General features: G+C 51.0%; 3 protein-coding genes across 12 annotated transcripts in view; 1 reads left to right on the top strand and 2 right to left on the bottom strand.

The window, feature by feature from the left end:
• Window positions 1–3,123: 3,123 nt before the first annotated feature.
• On the bottom strand, window positions 3,124–14,795 carry LOC112862072 (kelch domain-containing protein 3). Of its 6 annotated transcripts, XM_025925300.2 has the most exons (15): window positions 14,633–14,795; window positions 12,288–12,500; window positions 11,934–12,110; window positions 11,671–11,786; window positions 11,421–11,492; window positions 11,078–11,291; window positions 10,911–10,997; window positions 10,423–10,531; window positions 10,227–10,300; window positions 5,973–6,120; window positions 5,192–5,258; window positions 5,008–5,112; window positions 4,333–4,407; window positions 4,104–4,221; window positions 3,124–3,657 (listed from the first exon to the last, which is right to left on the bottom strand). In XM_025925300.2, exons 2-15 carry the CDS (start codon window positions 12,439–12,441, stop codon window positions 3,521–3,523), a joined length of 1,653 nt encoding a protein of 550 aa, XP_025781085.2. In that variant the 5' UTR covers window positions 12,442–12,500; window positions 14,633–14,795; the 3' UTR covers window positions 3,124–3,520. The 6 variants fall into 6 exon arrangements, with proteins under 6 accessions (XP_025781085.2, XP_086563016.1, XP_086563018.1 ...); XM_086706890.1 differs by lacking the exons at window positions 3,124–3,657; window positions 4,104–4,221; window positions 4,333–4,407; ... (1 more) ...; window positions 5,192–5,258; window positions 5,973–6,120 and adding exons at window positions 8,034–8,653; window positions 10,037–10,115; window positions 13,731–13,804 and having other exon boundaries at window positions 14,633–14,784; XM_086706892.1 differs by lacking the exons at window positions 3,124–3,657; window positions 4,104–4,221; window positions 4,333–4,407; ... (1 more) ...; window positions 5,192–5,258; window positions 5,973–6,120 and adding exons at window positions 8,034–8,653; window positions 10,037–10,115; window positions 13,763–13,804 and having other exon boundaries at window positions 14,633–14,784.
• On the top strand, window positions 13,055–16,780 carry MEA1 (male-enhanced antigen 1). 5 transcript variants are annotated; one of them, XM_086706900.1, is made up of 4 exons: window positions 13,055–13,208; window positions 15,606–15,886; window positions 15,974–16,076; window positions 16,382–16,780. In XM_086706900.1, the coding sequence occupies exons 1-4, from the start codon at window positions 13,070–13,072 to the stop codon at window positions 16,534–16,536; spliced, it is 678 nt and encodes a 225-aa protein (XP_086563026.1). In that variant the 5' UTR covers window positions 13,055–13,069; the 3' UTR covers window positions 16,537–16,780. The 5 variants fall into 5 exon arrangements, with proteins under 5 accessions (XP_086563026.1, XP_086563022.1, XP_086563024.1 ...); XM_086706896.1 differs by lacking the exon at window positions 13,055–13,208 and adding an exon at window positions 14,974–15,092; XM_086706898.1 differs by lacking the exon at window positions 13,055–13,208 and adding an exon at window positions 14,980–15,121.
• The window catches only part of PPP2R5D (protein phosphatase 2 regulatory subunit B'delta), a 21,709-nt gene continuing 16,634 nt past the window's right edge, over window positions 16,664–21,738 (bottom strand). The window contains exons 5-16 of the mRNA XM_086706884.1: window positions 21,565–21,675; window positions 21,351–21,443; window positions 20,779–20,909; window positions 20,586–20,645; window positions 20,374–20,482; window positions 20,106–20,159; window positions 19,644–19,814; window positions 19,411–19,538; window positions 18,656–18,757; window positions 18,245–18,317; window positions 17,999–18,115; window positions 16,664–17,847 (exon numbers count right to left, since the gene is read on the bottom strand). Coding sequence (XP_086563010.1) covers window positions 17,710–17,847; window positions 17,999–18,115; window positions 18,245–18,317; window positions 18,656–18,757; window positions 19,411–19,538; window positions 19,644–19,814; window positions 20,106–20,159; window positions 20,374–20,482; window positions 20,586–20,645; window positions 20,779–20,909; window positions 21,351–21,443; window positions 21,565–21,675 — 1,287 coding nt within the window. The 3' untranslated portion in view covers window positions 16,664–17,709. The remainder of the gene's footprint in view (window positions 17,848–17,998; window positions 18,116–18,244; window positions 18,318–18,655; window positions 18,758–19,410; window positions 19,539–19,643; window positions 19,815–20,105; window positions 20,160–20,373; window positions 20,483–20,585; window positions 20,646–20,778; window positions 20,910–21,350; window positions 21,444–21,564; window positions 21,676–21,738) is intronic.

Below are 21,738 nucleotides of genomic sequence, written 5' to 3'. Positions count from 1 at the left end.
AGAGCAGAACCACCTGGTTGGTCCATGTTCTTCTATGAGGCAGAAGACAGGCAACAGGCACTGGGCCAGTAAAGACCTAAGCCTCTTCCCCTGCCCTCAGGACTTTCAATCCCTACAAGGCACACACTTCCTGCGTGACTTGGGACAGAAGTTTGCTACCCTGACCCTTTTGTGAGACCATTCTCATAGCCTCTATTTCTTTATCCCAGATCTGGTTTGCACATAAAGGATCACATATTAATTCCACTTATGTGAAATGCTCCAAAACAGGCAAATCTAGAGCCAGAAAGTGGTTTAGTGGCTGCCTAGAGCTGGGGAGACTGGGAAGAAATGGGGGAGTGTCTGCTAGAGGATATGGGGTTTCTTTTTGGGGTGTCAAAAATGTTACAAAATTGGGATGGTTACACAACTCCGAATATACTAAAAACCATCACATTGTACAAGTTAAATGGGTGGAGGAAGTCAAGTGTGTAATATCAATTATATCTCAACTCAATATATTCCCAATAAAAATCAAAAAGCAAGTAGACCGACTAACCCATCGCTGAAGCTCAGAGCTCTCCAATGACTCCTGTGGGCCCTTGATGAAGGGGAAGAGTAGCAGGCTGAAGGCGTGGTGGGGCCAATACAGCCTTGTGATGGACATGCAGGTATGTTCTTGACTACCTTTCATCTGAACCCCCCTCTTTTTTTTTTTTTTTTTAATATTTATTTTTGAGAGAGAGTGAGCGAGCAGGGGAGGGGCACAGAGAGAGTGGGGAGACAGAAGATCTGAAGCAGGCTCTGCAAGGACAGCAGAGAGCCCAATGCTCCGGGGCTGGAACTCATGAACCACGAGATTGTAACTTGAGCCAAAGTCAGACACTTAACCAAGTGAGCCCCTCAGGCACCCCTAAACCCCCTTCTTATGCTTGGAAACCTCACACAAATTGAAGTTGAAGATAAAGCCCACCCCTCACCATATAAAAGACCAGATACTTGCTTTCCCAGCATTCCCCTTGCAGCCATATAACCAAGGTTTAGCTAATCAAATGCCTCTGCCAGGAATTTCTGAATCTAGAGCAAAACAAGAAGGAAAGTGGAATACCACTGGTGGCAACAGGGGCATCTTCACAACACTCTCGTTCCAAGATAGCATTTAGAGTGCTTTTTTAACTGCTCAGACTTAGCTGCCAACCAGATTTTTTTTTTTTTTTTTGAGCTTTTCTATTACCTTCTTAGTGTTTTTTGAGCCCAATAGTTCAATAGTCTTTTTCTTTTATCTGTCAGAATCTGTTCTTAGGATTGATCTATGTGGCATCAGGGACCCTGGAGCACTGGATCCCTCTGGGCAAGATAAAATATCCTGGTAGCTTTAGCCCTCAGCTTACAATCACTTGGGGGACAAACACTTTATGCTCATTTCATAGTTCAGTCATCAGAATTACATCTACTCCTCCATTCCAGAAGCATAAAGCATTAGATATCCTAGCTTCTAATTCTACCTCTCTTCCTTTTCCTTATGACTGTTTTTTAGATGTTAGTCTTTAAAACGTAGTAATTTCATGATTTATCACATTAAAAAACAAAAAACAAAAAACTATGCCCAAGGTGGGGCAAGATCAAGAGTTGCATGCTCTACTGACTGAGCCAGCCATCAATTTGTTTCCTGCTTGGAATTAATAGGGCTTTCTGAATCTTACTGCTTATAAATTTCAATTCTAGAAAATTCTCAGCCTCTTTAAAATATTCTCTTCTCTGGATTTCAGATTATATGTATTATACCTTCTTAATCTATCTTCCATGTTTTGTTCTTCCTATGTATTTTAATCCTTTCCTCAGTTTCTATTTCTCTGTATCCCTGTGTTCCATCTTTGTAACCTCAAATCTACTTCCGGTTCATTCTCCTTTTAGATGTGTCTAATCTGTTGCTTAACCATAAAGTTTCTTTCTTTTTTAAATGTTTATTTATTTTGAGAGACAGCAAGATAGGGAGAGTGCACGCTCATGAGAGAGAGAGAGAGAGAGAGAGAGAGAGAGAGAGAGAATCCTAAGCAGGCTCCGCACTGTCAGCATAGAGCCCAAAGTGGGGCTCAATCCCACGAACCATGAGAGAGAGAGAGAGAGAGAGAGAGAGAGAGAGAGAGAGAGAGAATCCCAAGTAGGCTCCGCACTGTCAGCATAGAGTCCAACATGGGGCTCCATTCCACGAACCATGAGATCATGACCTGAGCCGAAGTCAAGAGTCAGATGCTTAACCGAGTCACCCAGGTGCCCCATAAAGTTTCTTTCTTTCTTTCTTTTCTTTTTTTTTTTTTAAAGATTTTTAAGTAATCTCTACACCCAACGTGGGGCTCAAATTCACAACCCCAAGACCAAGACCAAGGGTCGCACACTCCACCAACTGAGCAAGCCAGGCACCCCAACCTTAAAGTTTCTAACTTCAAATAGTATATTGTTCATTTTTAAAAGCTCTACTTTTTATCAAACCAGTTTGGTCCTTTTAGATATTCTTTTCTTTAGTCATAGTCTCTCTTTAAATATAAGCAAGATATTTTGTTTTGTATTTTATATTTCTAACATCTGTCTTTGCTGGTCTGAGTCTGTTTTCTATTGTCCCCGATGACTCTTGCTCATGGTGATTTCTTCCCTTGTGTGCTTCGTATTTTCACTGAAAGCTCACATTCCTTCAAATTTTATCTAAAGGAACTCCTTGAGGCTTGAGTTTCAAGTACAACCCTCCAAGTGAAGATTACATTTGCTTCTGCCAGGTGCCTGGAAGCACTACCAACCTGAGACCACTTCAAACTGAATCATTAATTAGCTTGAGGATTCTCTAGTCCACATGGGAGTAGGAACTGTAGATCCAAACAGTACCGACAACCAGCTGTGCTTCTACATTACTGGGGAAACTTTCTGTCCTCACCTCCTCTCTCCCTCTGTATCCAAAACCAAAACTACGTAGGTGAGCTGTGAGAGTGGTTTACCCTTTCAATGATCGTGTCTTCTTTGAGGTTTAAGTAGGAGGGGTCTCTGGTCTGATTTCCCACTTTATGGGAGCCTTAAGTTTGCTGCCAGCCCCCACAGATGGCCCACTGAAACAGTAGTTCTAGGCCGCTCGAAAAACCCACCAAAAAAGAATAATAAAAAGAAGAATAACAGGAATGTTTACAATTTGGCTCTTACATAAAGTCCCAGCACTAGGAGCTATCAACAGACTTTACAGCCTTCACTAGCCTCAAGATCACTCACTCACTCACTGGCCCTTTTTCTTCTACACCACGATCACTGGTTTAAAGCAAGGATGGGAGAACATGAGGACGTGATGAACCAGATCCAAGCAGAGAAAGTGTGCCAGGACAGAAGGCTGGGCTGCTCTTCTTGTCCAAGAGCCCTCTGGTCATCTTTGAGCCAATCTAGCTCAAGGGCAGCTATGATCCTTGCCCTTTCATGAAAAACAACTAGAAGAGGCCAAGCCCAAGTCTGTCCCCATAGATCCGTTTCTCACTGGGGCAGTGGCAGAGCTGAGAACCGTTCCTCATTACTCTTTGTTCAAAGGGAGATGTCTCCGGTCCTTGCCTGCATTTCGGCGCCTCTTTCGACTCAAGAAGCTCTCTAACTTCTTACTACGTTTCAACTCCTTGAACTTCTCAGCTAGGACCAACTGGCGCTGCTCAGCTAGAGAACAAAGAGAAAGAAAGCAGATAAGCAAGGGAGGAGGCACTCCTCTTTTCCTTTCCCCAGGTCTGTACTTCTCAACCTCGATGCTGGGATACATGACTTGGTTGGAGTTCACTGGTGTGTGCAGCAAGCAGATTTTTTCTACCATTCCCTGCTTTCTCCATTAAACCAACTATGAGCTCCTTCTATGTGCCTGGCCCAGCATATGTAGGGGAGGCGGGAGAGATAAAAGCAACACTCCTTGCCCATAATCTATAATTAGGGATACAAGAATAGTTACAAATTAACTCCTCCCTACCATTTCTATTTTCCTCCAACTTCCCATGGGATCCAGCCTTCATGACTTCGTTAGGGAGCTCACGGACCCCCAATACAGCATGCTACCTCTATGGCCACCCAAGCCTGTCCCTGTAACCAGCCTGTGACAGCTGTGCCCCACTTACATTTCTTCAGGAAGTATGGCCGATGGCCCTGCTGGGCCTGAGCCCGCCTCTCCTGCTTCAGGGCCAGGCGCAGCTCCTGCTGCCGCTTGCGTTCCTGCTGTGCCAGTTCTTGCTGCTCCTGAGAAGCAAAGACGAGGTGGGTGAGATGGGTGAGTAGGAGGGACTGTGAACCACCTCCCGTGTGCCCTGAACTGTTTTCCCCGCCCACCTGCGATTCTGACCCACTCACCATTCTCTGGAGCAGCTGCTGCAGTTTCTCGTGCTCTTGCCCTGAACGGTGCTTCTTCAACTGCTTTTTCACAAGCTCCACATTATAAAATGAATATGACGGTTAGCAGTCCGCAAACGTCAACCAAAATGTTGTGCCAAGCATTATATTAAGAGGTTCACATTTGTTAATGCAGTAACACTAAGAGATATGAATTATTTATTATCTCTTTATGATTAGAAAAGTGAGAGGGGCGCCTGGGTGGCTCAGTCGGTTAAGCGGCCGACTTCGGCTCAGGTCATGATCTCACGGTCCGTGGGTTAGAGCCCCGCGTCGGGCTCTGTGCTGACAGCTCAGAGCCTGGAGCCTGTTTCAGATTCTGTGTCTCCCTCTCTCTGTCCCTCCCTCGTTCATGCTCTGTCTCTCTCTGTCTCAAAAATAAATAAATGTTAAAAAAAAAAAAATTAAAAAAAAAAAAAAGAAAAGTGAGAAGTTAAGGAACCTGCCAATGGTCACACGGCTGGTAAACTAATGAGCCAAGATTTGAATAGAAGCACATTTGGGAAGAGTTAAATCAATTAAGGAGAAATAAATCTGCCCACCACTATGTTCCCTGTTCCCCTCTGCCCAACTCAATAACCTGTACCCGAGTTTCCCACCCCTGGAATCCCCATGAGCTGGTCTAATGTTCCAAACCTCTTTCTCTTTGGCTCGGATGTCATTCAGGAATTGATACGTTTTGTCAAACACCTCAGGATTATATTCCCCTGACAGATCGTCAAAGCGGGGGTCCCGGGCTACCTTTGGAAAGAACAGAGAGACTATAAATGAACTGTTCAATCTCCCCTCACTAAGACAGCCCTTCCTGCTTCCTCCTCACCTTCTTACTGATTGGAACAACTTGACGCAAAAATGGCACCCGAACCTTGGCTGACATTTCCAGAGGCCTACAGAGAAATTAAAAGACATGTCCAGGGTCTCCAGTCCTTTTTTGTTTTTTTTAAAGATTTTATTTTTAAGTAATCTTTATACCCAACGTGGGGCTGAAACTCACAACCCCAAGATCAAGAGGGGCACCTGGGTGGCTTAGTCAGTTGAATGTCTGACTTCAGCTCAGGTCATGATCTCACGGTTCATGAGTCTCAGCCCCACATGGGCTCTCCGCTGTCAGCCTGGAGCCTGCCTGGGATCCTCCGTCCCTCTCTTTCTCTCTCTGCCCTTCCCCCAATTGTGAGTGCTCAGTCTCTCTCTCTCAAAAATAAAAACATTAAAAAAAAAAAAAAAAAAGAGGTGCACACTCCACTGGCTGAGCCAGCCAGATGCCCTGGCTCTCCAGTGTTGTTTTTTGTTGTTGTTTGGTTTTTAACGTTTATTTTTGAGAGAGACAGAGTGCCAGTGGGAGTAGGGCAGAGAGAGAGGGAGACACAGAATCTGAAGCAGGCTCCAGGTTCCAACCTGTCAGCACAGAGCCTGACGTGGGGCTTGAACTCACAAACTGCAAGGTCATGACCTGAGCCAAAGTCGGCCCCTTAACTGAAAGGGCCACCCAGGCACCCTCCCTGGCTCTCCAGTCTTGATCAAAGGCCTCCCATCTAGGAATGCAGACACCCACTCAAAGTCCCAGGTATTCTCAAATTCCTGGGGCAGGCCTTGCTCCTCACCTGTGCTTATCTGCAACACATGCATTTTGGACAGGTGGTCTAGAACTTGGCTTCTTAGTATTGTTTCCAGCTACCAACTGTTTGTATGTCTTAGTCCCCACTTCGTTCTGCAATTCCAACAGCTCTTCAAATGACATGTCAGATGTGTCTGTGGAAGGAGGGGTGGGGACACAACTCAGCACAGCATCTCCCAGCAGAGACATCATCCCACCCTCATTCCTTAAGTAACTGACCCTTTCCAATATCCCCATCAGGCCAATCACAACAGGCTTTAGGCAGCGCAGGTTGCAAGAGTGCTACACTGACACCTAACTTCCCAACCATTCCCACTACCTGCTAAGGAAGGTATACAAATGTACGGTTGGGGGTAGGCCAAGCCACGGTCCATTCTTTTTCATTTTCTTTTGAATCCTGCCTTCATGGTCTTCCCCACAGGGCATGTCTTCCTTGCTCAGTTACCACTGCCAGTGCTCTCAGCACCTCTCACCTCAGCCAGTGCTCTAGCCTCCTAACTGGTCTTCCAACCTCCATCTCCTCCCAAAGTTATGCTGGACAGGCTGGACAGGGGCATCTAAAATGCAAAGCTGATCTCATTCCTACCCCTTTTCCATACACACATGCTTCAGATCACATCACTTCAGAACTCAAGACTCCCTAATAGCTTCATCTTGATCAGAGTAAAAGCTACAGGCCTTATAGTGGTTTGAAACCCCCCATGTGACCTCACCCCTGGTCTCTAATCTTGAGTCCTATAATCTCTTTCCCACTCCTCTCAACTAGTCTAGCACTTACTGAGCAAGAAGATCTATGATCCTGCCTCAGTTCCTTTGCATTAGATGTTGCCTCTGCTTGGAATCTTTATCCAGATGTATTTACTGTTTCCTCACCTCCTTCAAACGGTTGCTCAAATGTCACCTACTCAGTGACTGTAACTACCTAAAATTGCAACCCCTCCCTTGTTTTCTCTCCATAGCCATTATAATCTTTTTGAAAAACTGAGGTATAATTCACATATCAAAATTCACCCTTAAAAATACACATTCCTCTGCTTTACCTTTTACTGTATTAATTTACTTTTTTTTAGTCATACTTTCTGAAAGATAAGTTCCATGAGAACACGATTTTTAAGATTTTATGTTTAACTTATCTATACACCCAATGTGAGCTTGAACCCACACCTCCCAGATCAAGAGTCACATGCTCTACTGACTGAGCCAGCCAGTCACCCCAGAACAGGAGTTTTTGACGGCTTCTATTCACTACTGTATCTACAGCATCTAGAATGGCATCTAGAACAGCCCGCACAGGATAGATGCTCAACAAAGATTTGCGAAATGTGTTCAATCCTGACCTACTAACCCCCAGCAACCAATGCCTCCCCAGACTGTACTTTTACACACGCGTTTTCTCTCTGCGCAAAACTCTCATCCTCCCTTTCAGAAACTGCCCAGGCTGTCCTAACCCAGGAAGCGCCTCCTCACACCCCACTGTCCCATTTCGTCGGCGGCGCTCCCCGCGGTGGCCTCTTACAGAGAACTAGGCAGTTTCACGGTCACTGCGCCGCCACCTACCCTTCCCCCCGCCCCGCGCTGCCCCTCGGCCCGGCACGAGGCCCTCACCCTTCCGCAGGACCCCGGGCCCCACGCCCTCGCCATCCTCCTCGCCTCTACTCGCCCTGCGGGGAGACCCGAGGGCCACCGCGATACGAGAACGCTCTCTCGGCATTGGCTTGTGGGACACGCCGGGAGCGAATGGCGCCACTTCCGCCCTTGTGCCTCCCGCCCCGCCTCTTCCGGCTTCTCCGGGAGACGCGTCTGCGCAAGCCGGTGGTGGCCAGAATACTCCGGCGGGATGCACGCACTCGGTATGCCGTCGCCACCTTTTGGTCACATGGCGCTGGACCCCGCGTTCTAGAAAAGCCAGGGCCAGGCCTTGGTGGTATTTGGTTTCCTTTTGCTCTTGGCAGAGAAGCCAGAACCTGGCAGAGAAGCACCCTGTCCTTTCGCAAGCTTCTGCCATCCACCCCCATCGTATTCCACAAAAACAGATCACACGTTTGGAGATTTTTAATCCATTTTTATAAAATCTGAGCTGGCTGGGAGCGTCAGGGAACAGCAACAGCTCAGGGAAGGGTGGGATTATCTGCTGGTCCTCGCCTCCCCAGGTCAGGGAGAATGAGGGTTTCATGGCAACAGTTGCAACTCCTCTCAGCTCCCAATCAATGCTCTTGACTCAAGCAGGGGGAGGGGGTGGAAACAAGGGTGGGGGAAGCTCCTGAGGCTCAGGCACTGCTTGCTTCTCCCTAATCCCCATTCCCTTCACTTCCCAACAGAGCCTGGCTGGCCTGGGGCAGAGCAGAGGCCCAGGAGCAGTTGGAAGGAGGTGTATGGGACAGAGCACCAAGGGGAAGGGGCCCTCGGCCCAAGGGGGTAGGGAACTAGCCCTCCCCCCTACAGCTCCCCACTGAGTTCACAGCACAGGAAACACCTCTAGTCCAACAACTCCACGCAGAGGTATACCGAGTCCAGGGACCAAAGGGGCAGGCAGGTGAGGGATGGGGATGGGCAGTGAAGATAATAGCAGGCTCAGGAAGGGAGGCGGCAGCAACTTTCTCCTACCCATGGGAGGAGACGATGGGGCGACTGATATTGCTGTTGGTGGTCATGGCATTCAGCTCCCACCTGGAAGGCCAACAATGACAGGCAGAAAGGGCAGAAGAGTGGAGCCTCCACCCTCAAGCCCAGAATTGCTCAAACAAAGCTATGAACACACCAGTCCCTTCAACATCCTAAAGCTCAACCACCCACAGCCACCTCTTTCTTATAGCCTTACTGTTTGACATGATTGTTAACAATCATGGCCCCACCCACCACCAACTCTGGTATCACCCACTCATCCACCTGCCAGCTCATGTAGACTTCCTATCTATGTTTATATATGTGTGCTTATGCCCAACTCCTGGAAAAAACCATCTGTATACACACCTCAGTAAAGTTCCCACCCTACCTTTCCCCCTCTGCTCAGATCCAACCAGGAATGCCTGTTTTTACTCTCAACTCCCAACCCTTTAAAGGCCCTGACTCCCCTCTCCTAGGCTTGTACAGACTTCCCCAGCCCTCCCACCACATTAAAATTAAATCCCTTTTTTCTCCCTTTCTTTTTGACAATTCTGTCATCCTACAAAGATTTGCCAAGTACCCCCTTTATGCCAAGACCCTCACTACAGTCTACTTGGTATGAAATACTTGCACATGTGTCAATCCTGAGCAAGCCCATGAGCCATCAGTTCAGCCTTGTATACTTCGTGTCACCAAATACTGAACACCACCACCCCCCTCCCCCAGGCAAGTAAGAGTTAAACTGAACTGATACAGGAGAGGGAAGTGTCCATAATGACCCTGAAGGACACAAGTATATACCAAATAACTTTTGGTGCTTGATTTGGACCTAAGAATGGAATTCAAAGGGAAGTAGCTAGGAAGGACCTCCCTTAACTCTGGAACTAATGTGATCCAAAGATTCCTATACTTGTCTTTACTTTGCAGCTAACTTCAAAGATTTAATTGAACTTTCTCAGCATGTTAAAAACAACCATACAGGGGCGCCTGGGTGGCGCAGTCGGTTAAGCGTCCGACTTCAGCCAGGTCACGATCTCGCAGTCCGTGAGTTCGAGCCCCGCGTCGGGCTCTGGGCTGATGGCTCAGAGCCTGGGGCCTGTTTCCGATTCTGTGTCTCCCTCTCTCTCTGCCCCTCCCCCGTTCATGCTCTGTCTCTCTCTGTCCCAAAAATAAATAAACGTTGAAAAAAAAAATTAAAAAAAAATAAAAACAACCATACAGGCTCGGGTCTTAGGAAGTGATGCTTCTGAGCTTGGTTCGAAACACCGGATTTTTTTTTTCTTCATATGATTTACCCCGCTGATAATCCTGTATCTCCTTTGCTCTCACTCTCAAGTACATTACATCTCCAGCAGAACAAAAACTTCTGTCCCCTCTATACTGAGAAACAAGTTCATCTGATCACACACTCTCAACCAATCCCTCCTTTCCAACCACTCACTGTACCTGATGTCATGGGGCAAACACGACTGGTCCAGGTTATACTGAATCACGGCCAGTTTACACAGAGTCTTCAGACTAGGGCCTTTGAAGGAGAAGTCAGAGAGAGGGATACGCTCAGAACCAAGGAAAGGGTCCACTCCTCAATGTCACCACCCAAAGACAGGGACACATATCTGGAAATATGTGTACTTACTAAAGTCCAAAATGTGTAAATCAGAATGATCTATGAGGTCAAATTCATCTCCCAGGCCTTCCTCAGGAGATGGACTATAGGGATCAAAAAAGAGATTAAGGAAGGAGGAAAGATTACCCATGAGACCCTCCTCCTCAAATGCCTCCCATGCAGTCAGATTGGGCCCTTCCCCAAGCCCTCCCACTTTCCTCCTAACCTGGTACCCCCAAAGAGAACAATCTTGTCACCAACAATACAGCAGCACTGGCGCCGGCGGGGACATGGCCCCTTCCCCTTCGGTTCAATCTTTTTCCAGGTAAAGGACACTGAAGAGAAGTTTATATGGAGGTTTAATACCTGCCCAGTCCAGACATCCTCCCTACCCCCATGCTCACCCTCACCTACTTAGGATTATTTTTTCCCCTCCCCCAATTGCTCCTTGTTCTCCCTCCCCTTAAAGGCAGTGCTCTGGGGGCGCCTGGGTGGCTCAGTCGGTTAAGCATGTGACTTCAGCTCAGGTCATGATCTCTTGGTTTGTGAGTTCTAGCCCCACGTCGGGGTCTGTGCTGACAGCTCAGAGCCTGGAGCCTGCTTCGGATTCTGGGTCTCCCTCTCTCTATGCCCCTCCCCAGTTCACACTCTCTCTCTCTCTCAAAAATAAGTAAACATTAAAAAAAAAAAAAATTTAAAGGCAGCGCTCTGTACCAGGGTTAAACTTCCAGAGGTCATGGAAATGCCGGTTCAGCCTTGCATTATAGCCACCAAAGATGTACAGCTCCCCATTATAACCAACTGGAAGGAAAGAGAAACGTGAAGAGTGTGAGGGCAACAGGTGGGAAAGGGGACCCCCACAGAGACCGACAGACACTCACAGGCTGAGTGGCTCCGGCGGCCCTCAGGCAGCACTGGAGTGGGTGGACAGTCCAGCCAGGCCTCAGTCCTGGTGTCAAAGACACGGATGCGGTTGCAGTAAATCTCATTGTTGGAATGGAATGGCCCAAAGCGGTCGGCACGGCCCCCAAAGACATACATGTGACTGCCCAGCATTGTAGCTGAGTGAAAGTCCCTCCAGCGTGCAGGGTTGCCCTGGACAGGAGCAGAGAGATAAAAGAGTGGGAGTCAGCACAGAGGCTAGGAGGGGATCTGCTCTCACTGAGCTTCCTATGATTTCTTCAATTGAAAGTAAGGACCTGGGAGGAAGAAGAAAAGGCAGACCTTTGTACAAATAAGGGTCCATGTCATGGTACTGGTATCCAGCTTGTGAATGTCATTGGAAAAGCAGTCCGCCTGAGTGGGAAGAGAAAGGAAGTGAAGAAAGGAATCAAAGAGGATATCCGTGGTGACCCTCTGACTCTTGGCCTCTCCCGTCAAAACCCGCAAACAAGCCAAAGCCTCCCATTCCACCACCCTTAATTTCCCTTTTTCTTATTCTCACCCTAAAGCTCTAGTTTGCTCCCAGACATACCAGCTGCTCGTAGCCCCCGAAAATGTACATGGTTTTGCCCAGGACACAAGCTGAATGTCCATCCCGGGCCCCAGGAACTGTTCCTGACACTCGCGGTGTGGACCACTTGTGAGTATCTGAAAGAGAGGAGAGGCTGGGTCAGTAAGCAACCTCTGACACCACTCCCTCCTAGACTCTAGAATGCCCTCAGCCCACACCTTTCCCAGCCCATTCCCCGGAGGCATCATTTGGCAGAACAGAGCCTCTCTGAGATCCATACTCACTGACGTCAAAGGCATAAAGTACATTGCAGGCTCCTTCGGTGTCATTCCGCCCGCCCCAAAGGAAGACCATGTCATCGATGAGGACGGTCGAGTGTCCATACCGCATGTAGGGTACCACAGGAGCCTGCCCACGGATGGCAGGCCTCACTGGGGGCAGCTTTGTCCAACGCAAGGACACTGTGGGCACAGTTCTGCTCAGCCCTGGAAACCTCCTTCCAGGCTGTTCACCTTTTCCCAAACCAGACATTCATTCCCCCATCCCCTTTGGCCATGGGGACTGCCACCAAACCTCATTCAGCTGCCCGTTCCCCTCCCTGACATGGGTACCCAGGGATGGTCCCAGCATTAGCTTACCTGCGTTGAAAATGTGCACATCAATCTGCCGCAGTGTTTCATAGTCTTCACCAGAGCAGTAACCCCCGAAGGAGTATACCCGGTGCCCAACAGCCACTGCAGCATGGTTCACCCTGCGGGGCCCGCCCTCCAGGTGCACTGTCCACCGTAACATCCCCTGGGTCACTGGTTACAGCAACATGCCCCCCCGGCACGGCCTGCTGCCTCTGCTACCTGCACACAAGTTATGGCCATGGGCTCCTCAGGCAAGGTCTTTATCTGGCTCACCAGGACTCTGCCCAGGACCAGCCCTTGCCTCCAAGCGTCACCCTGGTGGCCCTCCCACACCACCTTTCCAAAGCTCAGGTAGAGGTCAGGGAGCTAGCCCTGGTCCTGTGTTCTCCCACAGTGAAGGGCGGGGCGGCTCTGACCTGATTGACAGCTCAGAATTTGCTGATCAAAGGTTCAGCATGGTCATCCCTTACTCATGGAGGCTTCACCGTGTCGCTGGCCTGGCACAAGCTGCAAGCACCGTCTGCCCTTCCCAGGGCAGTGCATTCTCTTGTCTCTCTGGCTCTGCTCCGCTTACTGCCACCTCTCTAAGAATCTGTGCTCTTTAAGGTGGGGAAAGGGATCTCAAAATACTCAGGGCTATTAATAGTGCAGCCAACCCCAATCGGTCCATTGAAAGCTGGCATGGGTGCTTCAAAGGAGAAAAGCTTTTGGCTTTTGGAGTGAAACAGTCCCCCCATCCAGGGCAGAGTGGATAGGGTAGGAATGATCCAGGACAGGGGGCTCCACGGATGGTAAGCCCCTCAAGGGGAGCTCTCGTCAAGCTAAGCTGTTGTCATCAGGGTCATCCAGGGCCCCTCACAGGCACGAGGAGTTCCTTTAACAGCTGTGCCTGGTATACTGCCAAGACTAGGAACTTAAGCCAGAAAGGTATGTGTCTGCTGGGGACTGAGGGGGTGGGGGTGGAGAGGAGGAATTTTCCCCTCCTGCTACTTCTCCAACCCCGCTATTGTAATAAAGAACAAGCTGTTTCAGCAGCTCTTCTCCCACTTAGATCCCTGAAAGGGGAATGGGGTAGGGGTGTGTGTTAGAAAAGAGAGAGGAAGGGGCGGGGTGTGGGGGAGCCCTTGGGCAGGATAAGAAATAGACTCAAGCATGACCTGCCAACCTAGTGATAATGGGTACATTTGAAGGCTCTGTCAGACAAATGTTCCTCCAATGGGTATTGCCTTCGTTGGCAGGCACCTGCTGGGTTTGAGTGGATCATCTGCTCCCTGCTCAAGAAGCCCTGGCAGAGCGAAGAACCTGGCAGAACCTCAGGCATAGAGAAAGCAAGTAAGGGAGGCCCCTCATAAGAAAGAGACACGGTTTTCAGCTGGCTTGCCAGCCCCCCTCCCCCTTCAACCTCCCTCAACCCCCCATCCCATGCTTTAAATAGCCAGCCTGCCAAACCTGAAATAGCCCCGGCAGGAAACCACTCTCACTTCATTACTCCTGTTCTCAATCCAAAAGATCTTGGATCTGGACTTGTGGGGACAGATAGGAGGTTGAACAGTTTAAGAATGTGAGTCTTTTGTCTTCCCTCATAACTTCTACTCCCCCCTTCAGCTATGTCAAGGTAAAAAATTCACAGGGGAAGAGAGAAGCAATTCCATCCAAAAGTGGACAGATTCTTAGCTGCTTCACAATGACAACTCAAACTCATGGAGATAAGCCCCTACTGTCTCAGGGGCCCCATTTGTCTCTGGGTCTCCTGGATCATTGCTGCATTCTCAAGCTTCCTGCATACCCTTCATGTACCTATCCCCCTCCCTGGTCTCTTGCAATGTCCACTCCCCATTTCTGGCCCTTCTTGATCTGTGAGCTTTGCAGTTTTCTCCTTTTTCCTTCTCCCACCGCACCAAGCTCCACCCCGACAGCCCTCCATTTTCCCTCTTCCACTAAGGGGAAAAAGGCGAATATTCACTGACCCCTTTCGGCCAGGGATATTCCTCCCTGCCTATGACGCTATCCCTGTCTTCTTCCAGTCATCCCAACACTCCCCTCCCCCACAATGCCAGACCCTCCCCTCCTTTTTTTACATTATCCTCAGCTTCCCCGTTCTCCTCATAGCCCGTCTTCCTTCCAATTCCCTTCAGTGCCTCTGCCAGCCACCAGGTCCCCCCCACTCATTTCCTCACCATCCTCCCCCAGTCCTTCTTTCCCCATTAACACTCTCCTTTCCCATCATCCCCCTAGTTCCCTCCCCACCCCCACCTCATCACTCTCAGGCCCCTCCCCCACGACGCCAGCTCCAGGTATGGGCGACCCCAGCCCCTCCAATTTTCCTTGTTCTTCAACCCATCCCGGGCTACCTGCCAGGCCGGGCCGGGGCGGGGCCGCGGATCCTCGCGCTGCCTGCAGTCTAGAACCCGTTGCGCGCCAACCGACGGCTAGCTCCCCAACGAGATAAACACAGCCAGACTCGGTCCTTCCGGCGGGCAGCCGTGTGCGCACGTGCAGTCAGAGCTAAGTGCCCGAAGCCTACCGGGACTTGTAGTCCACGGGTTTCCAGAGGGACGTGAGGGGCTGAGGAGTGGCCAGGAGCCGAGGGAGGTTGTGCGCCTGTGCATATATGTGTCAAAAAAAAAAAAAAAAAAAAACCCAAAAAACCCTGGGCATCACTGGGTAATGTAGTCCTTTGTTGTCGGAGCAGGAGATGGCGGAGGCGGGGCAAGAGGCGTACGGCTTGTCTCTCGTTCGCGTCAATCATGAGCACGGGGAGGGGCTGGAGGACCAGGCGCCCCGGTACGTCCTGCTCCGCCGGAAGTGGAGGTGCGGGTTCAGCCGCGGGCTCTGAGCGGGTGAGGCGCGCGGAAACACCGGCGCCGAGAATCGGTGGGGGCGGGTGGCGGACGCCGCTGCTGGGGCCATTTGAGGGGAGCCCCTGGGGCCTGAAGGGCATTTGTCAGGCGGTACAGAGGGGAACCCTTTGGAGAGGGAAGAAGGGGGCGGGTACGCCCTGTCTAGGGGAGCTCGTTTGGCGATCCGGAGTTCCCAAGTAGGGGAGTAGGGGCGGGCGGGGTTCTGGACGGAGTGTCTTTTGGGAAGTGGTATGGTCTCGGGTTGGGCTGTTATTTAAGAATTGGCAGAGCAAGTTCGGTGGGCCTCGGTTCAAGATACGAGTCGGTTTAAATGGTGGAGTGCCCAGGAGAGGGTGGGATGCAGGAAGCTTGGAAGCGGTTAAATGGTTTGCGGACGCAAGAGACCACAAGGAACTGGATGAGTGGCTATAGGTGGACCTGATTTCATCCGATCCCTACCCTCCCGCCCTCCCTGTTCTTGCAGCCCCTGCCCGGATGGCAGCAGTAGTTCTAGGGAGAGACACCATGGGCCCCGAGCGTATCTTCCCCAATCAGACTGAGGAATTAGGGCCGCACCAGGGCCCTACGGAAGGCACTGGGGATTGGAGCAGCGAGGAGCCTGAGGAAGAGCAGGAGGAAACGGGGGCAGGCCCAGCTGGCTACTCCTACCAACCCCTGAACCAAGATCCTGAACCAGAGGAGGTGGAGCTGGCACCGGTGGGGGATGGAGAAGATGTAGTTGCTGATATTCAGGATCGGATCCAGGTATGGTGGAGGCGGCACTGTTCTGGCCAGGTGAAGCTGGGATTCCTGAAGTGCTGGACCTGAACTGTCTTCTCTCTGGCTCTTTAGGCCCTGGGGCTTCATTTGCCAGACCCGCCATTAGAGAGCGAGGATGAAGAGGAGGAAGGAGCCACAGGATTGAGCAACCACAGCTCTATTCCCATGGACCCGGGTAAAGGGAGCATGCTTTCATTTTGGAATAATGTTGGAGGAAAGGGACTGGTCAGAACCAGTAAAGAAAGGGAAGTCATAGAGGAACACCCCGTTCCTAAAACAACAGTTTGTCATCTAAGATTTTACAGACTTCAGAATCCAGGTGAAAGTCTATTGTGTTAGACTTGGGTTGTAGGTGGGCTTGCCTGGAAATAACAAGATGGATTTGGCCTCCCTGGTAGCCCAAGGGTTATGGGTTAATTCAAAGAATGGGGAGTGGAGCTGGTCCCATCGTTTCTGTTATCCTGTTTTTTGTGATTTCAGAACATGTGGAGTTGGTGAAAAGGACAATGGCTGGAGTAAGCCTGCCTGCGCCAGGGGTTCCTGCCTGGGCTCGGGAGATATCAGATGCCCAGTGGGAAGATGTGGTACAGAAGGCCCTCCAAGCCCGGCAGGGGACGACCCCAGCCTGGAAGTGACTACCCTGAGAGCTGCCTTATCTCCCTGCATTCCAGGCCAGAACTAGCATAGGACTGAACACATCCCTGGTTGTAATGTCCATCTTCATATTCTCCATCTCCCTTTCCACATCAAGGCAAATCAGACTTCTTCTCAGAGACCCACTTTATTCAGTTCTGTACATATGGGGACATTGGCCCAAGCCCAACCCATCTCAGCATGTATCACTGTGGAGAATAAAGCACCCTATGTACACAGCCAAAAGCTGCACTGCCTGTGCCCCTGGAACCTGGGTCTGGCCCTCTTCAGCCCCTTGCCCCTTCAGGGTGTCTGAAAGGGACAAGTGGGGGCCTGCCCAGCATCAGCACAAAGGAAATAAATAGGTGTTGGGGGAGCCATGCTTAGGGCACTGCTCCCTGCTTCCTCCTAGCTTTGGGAACCAACAACATAGGAAAGCAGTCAGCCCCAGGGTGGTCCCTTCCATGTCTGTGATCCCAGGGCTGCTGCTCACCAAAGAGGGGGCACAGGGTAGGGTGTTTGTTCACCCCCTTCTCTTGGTCCATCTGGGCCCTATATTCCATCACCTATGGTCCATAGCGTATGCTTTTCTCCTTCTGACCTCCCCATGTTGTCTTGGTCAGGCAGGGGATAAGAGAAAATAATTCAACCCCATCAGCCTGCACACTGCTGGGGCTGGGGGCCTAATTGTGCCTGTTGGGGGTTGGCTCCCCTCCAGCTACTCACTCCAGGGGCCAATGGGGCTTGACATAACTTTGGTGAGAATAATCTCCTGCTGCTCCCTATATGCAGGAAAGACACCTGGAGTTGAAATGAGGATTAAGGGAAGGGGAGAGGAGCATATGTATTCCTGTGTGTATTTCTCAGAGCAGCCTCAGGTAGCTGTGGGGTTGGAGAGGAGGGGGACAGGCATCCCCAAGTTGTCTGGGCACTGAGGATCTCAGTGCTCAGCCTGTCTGTACTAGCCACAGGGAGGCATGAACACATTTTGGGAAGAAAAGGGACCACTCTGGGGGGGGGGGGGTCCCCTGCTTCAAGTGCCACATCCCCTCCCTAGAGTAGCTAGAGAGGCACTGCCTTGCCCCAAGTCAGCCAGTGGGGAGCAGAGGGTGGAGGGCTAGGGCAGCGTCCCAGGGCTGAGTGGGCTGTGGCCCTGTGGTAGGACGGTGAGGGGGTCAGAGAGCCTCCTGGCTGGCAGTTAGGAATTCTTCCGCCCGCTTGTGTGCCTCCAGCGCCTTGATGGTATACACGTCCTGGGGCAGCTCGGACTTCCGCCGAAGCAGTACCTTCTCCTTCTTGATGTCCTTTAGCATCTACGTGTAGGTACAGAGAAGGCGAGGAATGGTAACCGATTCCCAATAAATTTTATGGCTTCCTCCCCTTATTCCTCGGATCTGCCGCTTCTGTCTCCTCTCCCTTTCAGAGCTTTTATTTCTGCTCCCCATTCCCTCTATGCCTTCCCACCTGCACAGCCTCTGTCTCCACCGTCCTCTTCAGAAGTTGGATGTCCTCTGCCGTGGGGGTCTCTGTCTCCATCGAGTACACAGGAGGCAGTGGTGGAGGAGCTCGGAACATGGGATACTGAGAAGGAGAGGAGGCACGGGCAGGTGGTGAGAGCCGCTTCAGAAGTCTGTGGACCTGTCTTGAAACAAACCCTCCCCCAGGCCAAACTGGGCCCCTCAGGTCGGGGCAGCGGCAGGAAAAGCTCACCTGGGGATTGAGTCGGGCCAGCTCCTCGATCTTTTGCCACATCTCTTCTCTTTCCTTCATTCGGAACCGGCCCCTGAGGGAGCAAAGATGGGATAGGCGGTGGGCTTGAAAGAGAAGCAGAAGGGGGCGCCTGGGTGGCGCAGTCGGTTAAGCGTCCGACTTCAGCCAGGTCACGATCTCGCGGTCCGTGAGTTCAAGCCCCACGTCGGGCTCTGGGCTGGTGGCTCGGAGCCTGGAGCCTGTTTCCGATTCTGTGTCTCCCTCTCTCTCTGCCCCTCCCCCGTTCATGCTCTGTCTCTCTCTGTCCCAAAAATAAATAAAAACATTGAAGAAAAAAAAAAATAAAAAAAGAAAGAGAAGCAGAGGGAACCTGGGGTGAAGATGGAAGCCCCCAAGTCAAGAGATACTCACTTCTGTTTCTCTGCCTTGTACTGTTGTGTGCAGTCATCAAACAGCTTCTGATTCATCTCCATAAACAGCTTTAGGGCATTGTAGATCAGTCCATGGATTGTCCTGCCACCGGGAAGAAGGATCAGGTACAGGAGGCCTTACTTATACTAAGGGCAGTGCCAGGACCCCAATTTGCTCTCTCCCAGGAGGGGTCTCTGCTAAGAGCTTTCATAGACCCCTGCAGTGTAAGCTTATCATTCTAGCCAAATCACGTGACTTGAGATTGGCATTTCAGGTTCTTTATAGGCCTTGGTCTGTTTGTCCCTCCTTTGCCTCACCCCGTGCTCTAAGACCTACCTTCTTCACACTACTTCTATGCCCTGGCCTATCCTAATGGCCTCCCAGCAGCTTAACGGACAGCACCTGCACCACAGTGCACTTGCTTTTGGCTGGAAAGTCTCTACGACAGTGGGATTCAGCAAATGCTAAAAAAGATCACATCAGCTTCTCACAGCACAGAATGAAGTCTCCAAAGCTGCAGACTATCTCTGACGGGGAGAAGATAGGATACAAGCCACACTCTACTGTAGGTATTGCAGACATCTCTCACATTGCTGTCTTCTCCCTGGTCAGTTCCTCAAGGGCCTGTCAGTGTGCAGTGGGCACTAGCCCCTGTGCTCAGTGACCCGATGAGACCGCTGGCTCTTCAGTTCTTCCACCCCCTCACAGGTTCCCAAACCAGAGCCCCACCACCCAGCCCTACCCCAGCCGCCTACTTGTTCCAGTGGCTCTTGGAGTTCCTGTAGAGTGCAGGGAACATGATGGGGAGGACTCGGGCAGCATTGTCACTGATCAGGCTCATGATGTACTCATTGTTCCAGTAATAGAGAGCACGCTCTGCCACCTGGTGGGGACAGGTGGGACTCAGCAGGGGTATGGTTCACTCTGCTGAAAACCCTCCTCAGTTTCTAGGAGGCCTGGAGACGGGATATGCTGGTCTGAGTCTCACCTGGAAATGAGGGCTGGAGACACACTTGGCAAGCTGGCGGAAGAGTGGTTCCATCACTTTGCTGAACTCTGAAGGTTCAATGACATCTAGAATCTCCTCTAGCTCATTCAGGAACATGACCTCCTTGGGGCTGTGGGTTTTGGGCCAGAACTTGAGGAGTCCTACAATCACCTGTGAGAAGAGGAGGACACGGGGATAAAATTCTCACTCAACACCTGCCTGCTTCCACAGGAAGCCTTCCTGGCCTCTCTCCCCACCCTGATGGGCACAGCTCAGGTGGCCTCCGCTAACTGGCCTGATTCTGTTTCCTATATATAGGTTTTACTTTTCCTTCAGAGAGGAATCCATGTCACCTGTTGGGCCACATCCCTCCTGAGCACCTGCTTATGGCATTATTCAATAGGCAGACTGGGAAGTTTAATTGACAGGAAGAGGTGTCCTGGGGCTGGGAAGGGGAATTACCGGCTCTGTGAGACTGCTCTCCTTCTCCAGGAACTGTACCACACAGTAAGCCAGCTGCAAAAGGTTGAGGTAGAAAGGAGGTGAGGCGTAGGGTCCGGGTCTCAGAGGGATCAGGGACAGAAGCAAGAGCCCAGAATGGAAGAAGAGGTGTAAAGAGGAATTATCCCACCCACTCCTTCTGCCACCCCCATCCCAGATGGAATATCTTCCCCTCCCTCTCTTTTCTCTGCTGCCAGTGTCAGGGATCATCAGGAGGAAGGCAGCTCACCTGCGGGTGATAGACACTCAGGGACTTGACCTTGTGAAGGGGAAGCAGGACACGGATGAGGAACATCTTGTGCTCTTCCTTAAGGGGCAAGGCAAAGCCGTTGATGATGCTAGGAGTTATAGGAGGTTTGTTAGGACCAAAGGGCCATCCAAGCTCAGTGCTCCCGTCCCTCCAACCTTCTGCAGGCACGTGTGCCCCACCCCACCGCTTACCTGCCGAGGATCTCTAAGAGCTCAGCAATCCCGTTGTGATGTTCTGTCTCATAGATGAACCTGAGGGAGGAAAGAAAGGCTCTCGTGACAATCCCCAATGTTCCTCCAGCACTCTGCAGAGTCCCCCTACCTCCCTTCTCCCATCCCAACTTAGCAGGGCTTGCTATGCTCCTAAGCTGGCTCCCGGCCTCACCTGTAGAAGATGTGGTTGATCTGCCTACGGATATAAGCCCGGAGCCCCAAAAACTTGCCATAGATGCGATGCAAGATGGTCTTGAGGAAGTCCCGCTCTCGAGGATCCTCACTGTCAAACAGGTCCAGGAGCTGGGAGCAGGTGGGAGGAAAAGGTGGTGAATGAGGCAGGAGCCTGGGAAGGTCAGGGCTGGGGTGACATGGATTCCTAGCCAGGGGACACCCAGAGGTTCTCTGGATGGGGGCGGGGGGGGGGGGTATGGGGGCAAGTCTCTGGAGAGCAGAGTGATTCCTTTACATAGCTTTCCCCAGTGTGATGTCTGGGTATGCGTGTCTGCATGCCCCACTGATGGGGAAGAGGTAACTCTTGCTAATTTCCTTCAATTATGCTAGGAGCTTGTTAAGAGCAGAGGGATTTGCTTATCCCTCCCCCACCACCAGTCCTTTGCAGCAGACACAGTTGAAAGCCCATATATTCAACAGATGGAGAAAGGGTGGGGACCTCACTGAGGAGCTGTGGGGCTAGAGTTCATGGGCTGGAAGGAGGAAAGGACAGGAACTTCAGGGACTCACAGCAAGGACAAACTTCTGGTCGATATACTTCTTGGCTATGTTTGGCTGGAAATCAGGAGACTCGAGGAAACGTAAGAAAAACTCATACACGAGCTGTCGGGAGCAATAAGCATCCACTTAGGGGGTATTCCCCAAGGACTGAGACATACCCCTTGCTGTCTCAGAGTGCCCCATTCCCTGAAGCCAGGGCCAGCATGCCCCCTCACTGTGGTACCTGGAGATGTGGCCAGGCAGCTTCCAGGGTGGGCTCATCCTCTTCTGGGTCAAACTCGGCCCCGGTGGGGTTCGATGAAGGTGGCAGCGTCCGGAAGAGGTTCACTGAAAACTGAGGGGGAGGACCCAGGTGAGAGCTCCATGCAGGCTTCTCCACAGCCCCCGTCCCTGCCTG

This window comes from Puma concolor, chromosome B2, assembly GCF_028749965.1.
Source record: "Puma concolor isolate L17-30 chromosome B2, mPumCon1.1.hap2, whole genome shotgun sequence".
NCBI classification, from domain to species: Eukaryota; Metazoa; Chordata; class Mammalia; order Carnivora; family Felidae; genus Puma; species Puma concolor.
The sequence above is the reverse complement of the archived record's forward strand: the minus strand, read 5'-3'. Positions and strand labels throughout refer to the sequence as shown.

Coding starts and splice junctions, on each gene's coding strand:
- MEA1 (XM_086706900.1), top strand. CDS start 13,070: ATGGTAAGCCCCTCAAGGGGAGCTCTCGTCAAGCTAAGCTGTTGTCAT. Junction 13,209..15,605: donor TAGGAACTTAAGCCAGAAAG/GTATGTGTCTGC, acceptor CTGTTCTTGCAG/CCCCTGCCCGGATGGCAGCA. Junction 15,887..15,973: donor ATATTCAGGATCGGATCCAG/GTATGGTGGAGG, acceptor CTGGCTCTTTAG/GCCCTGGGGCTTCATTTGCC.
- LOC112862072 (XM_025925300.2), bottom strand. CDS start 12,441: ATGTTACGGTGGACAGTGCACCTGGAGGGCGGGCCCCGCAGGGTGAAC. Junction 11,787..11,933: donor ACTTTATGCCTTTGACGTCA/GTGAGTATGGAT, acceptor CCTCTCTTTCAG/ATACTCACAAGTGGTCCACA. Junction 5,113..5,191: donor TTGTTCCAATCAGTAAGAAG/GTGAGGAGGAAG, acceptor TTCTTTCCAAAG/GTAGCCCGGGACCCCCGCTT.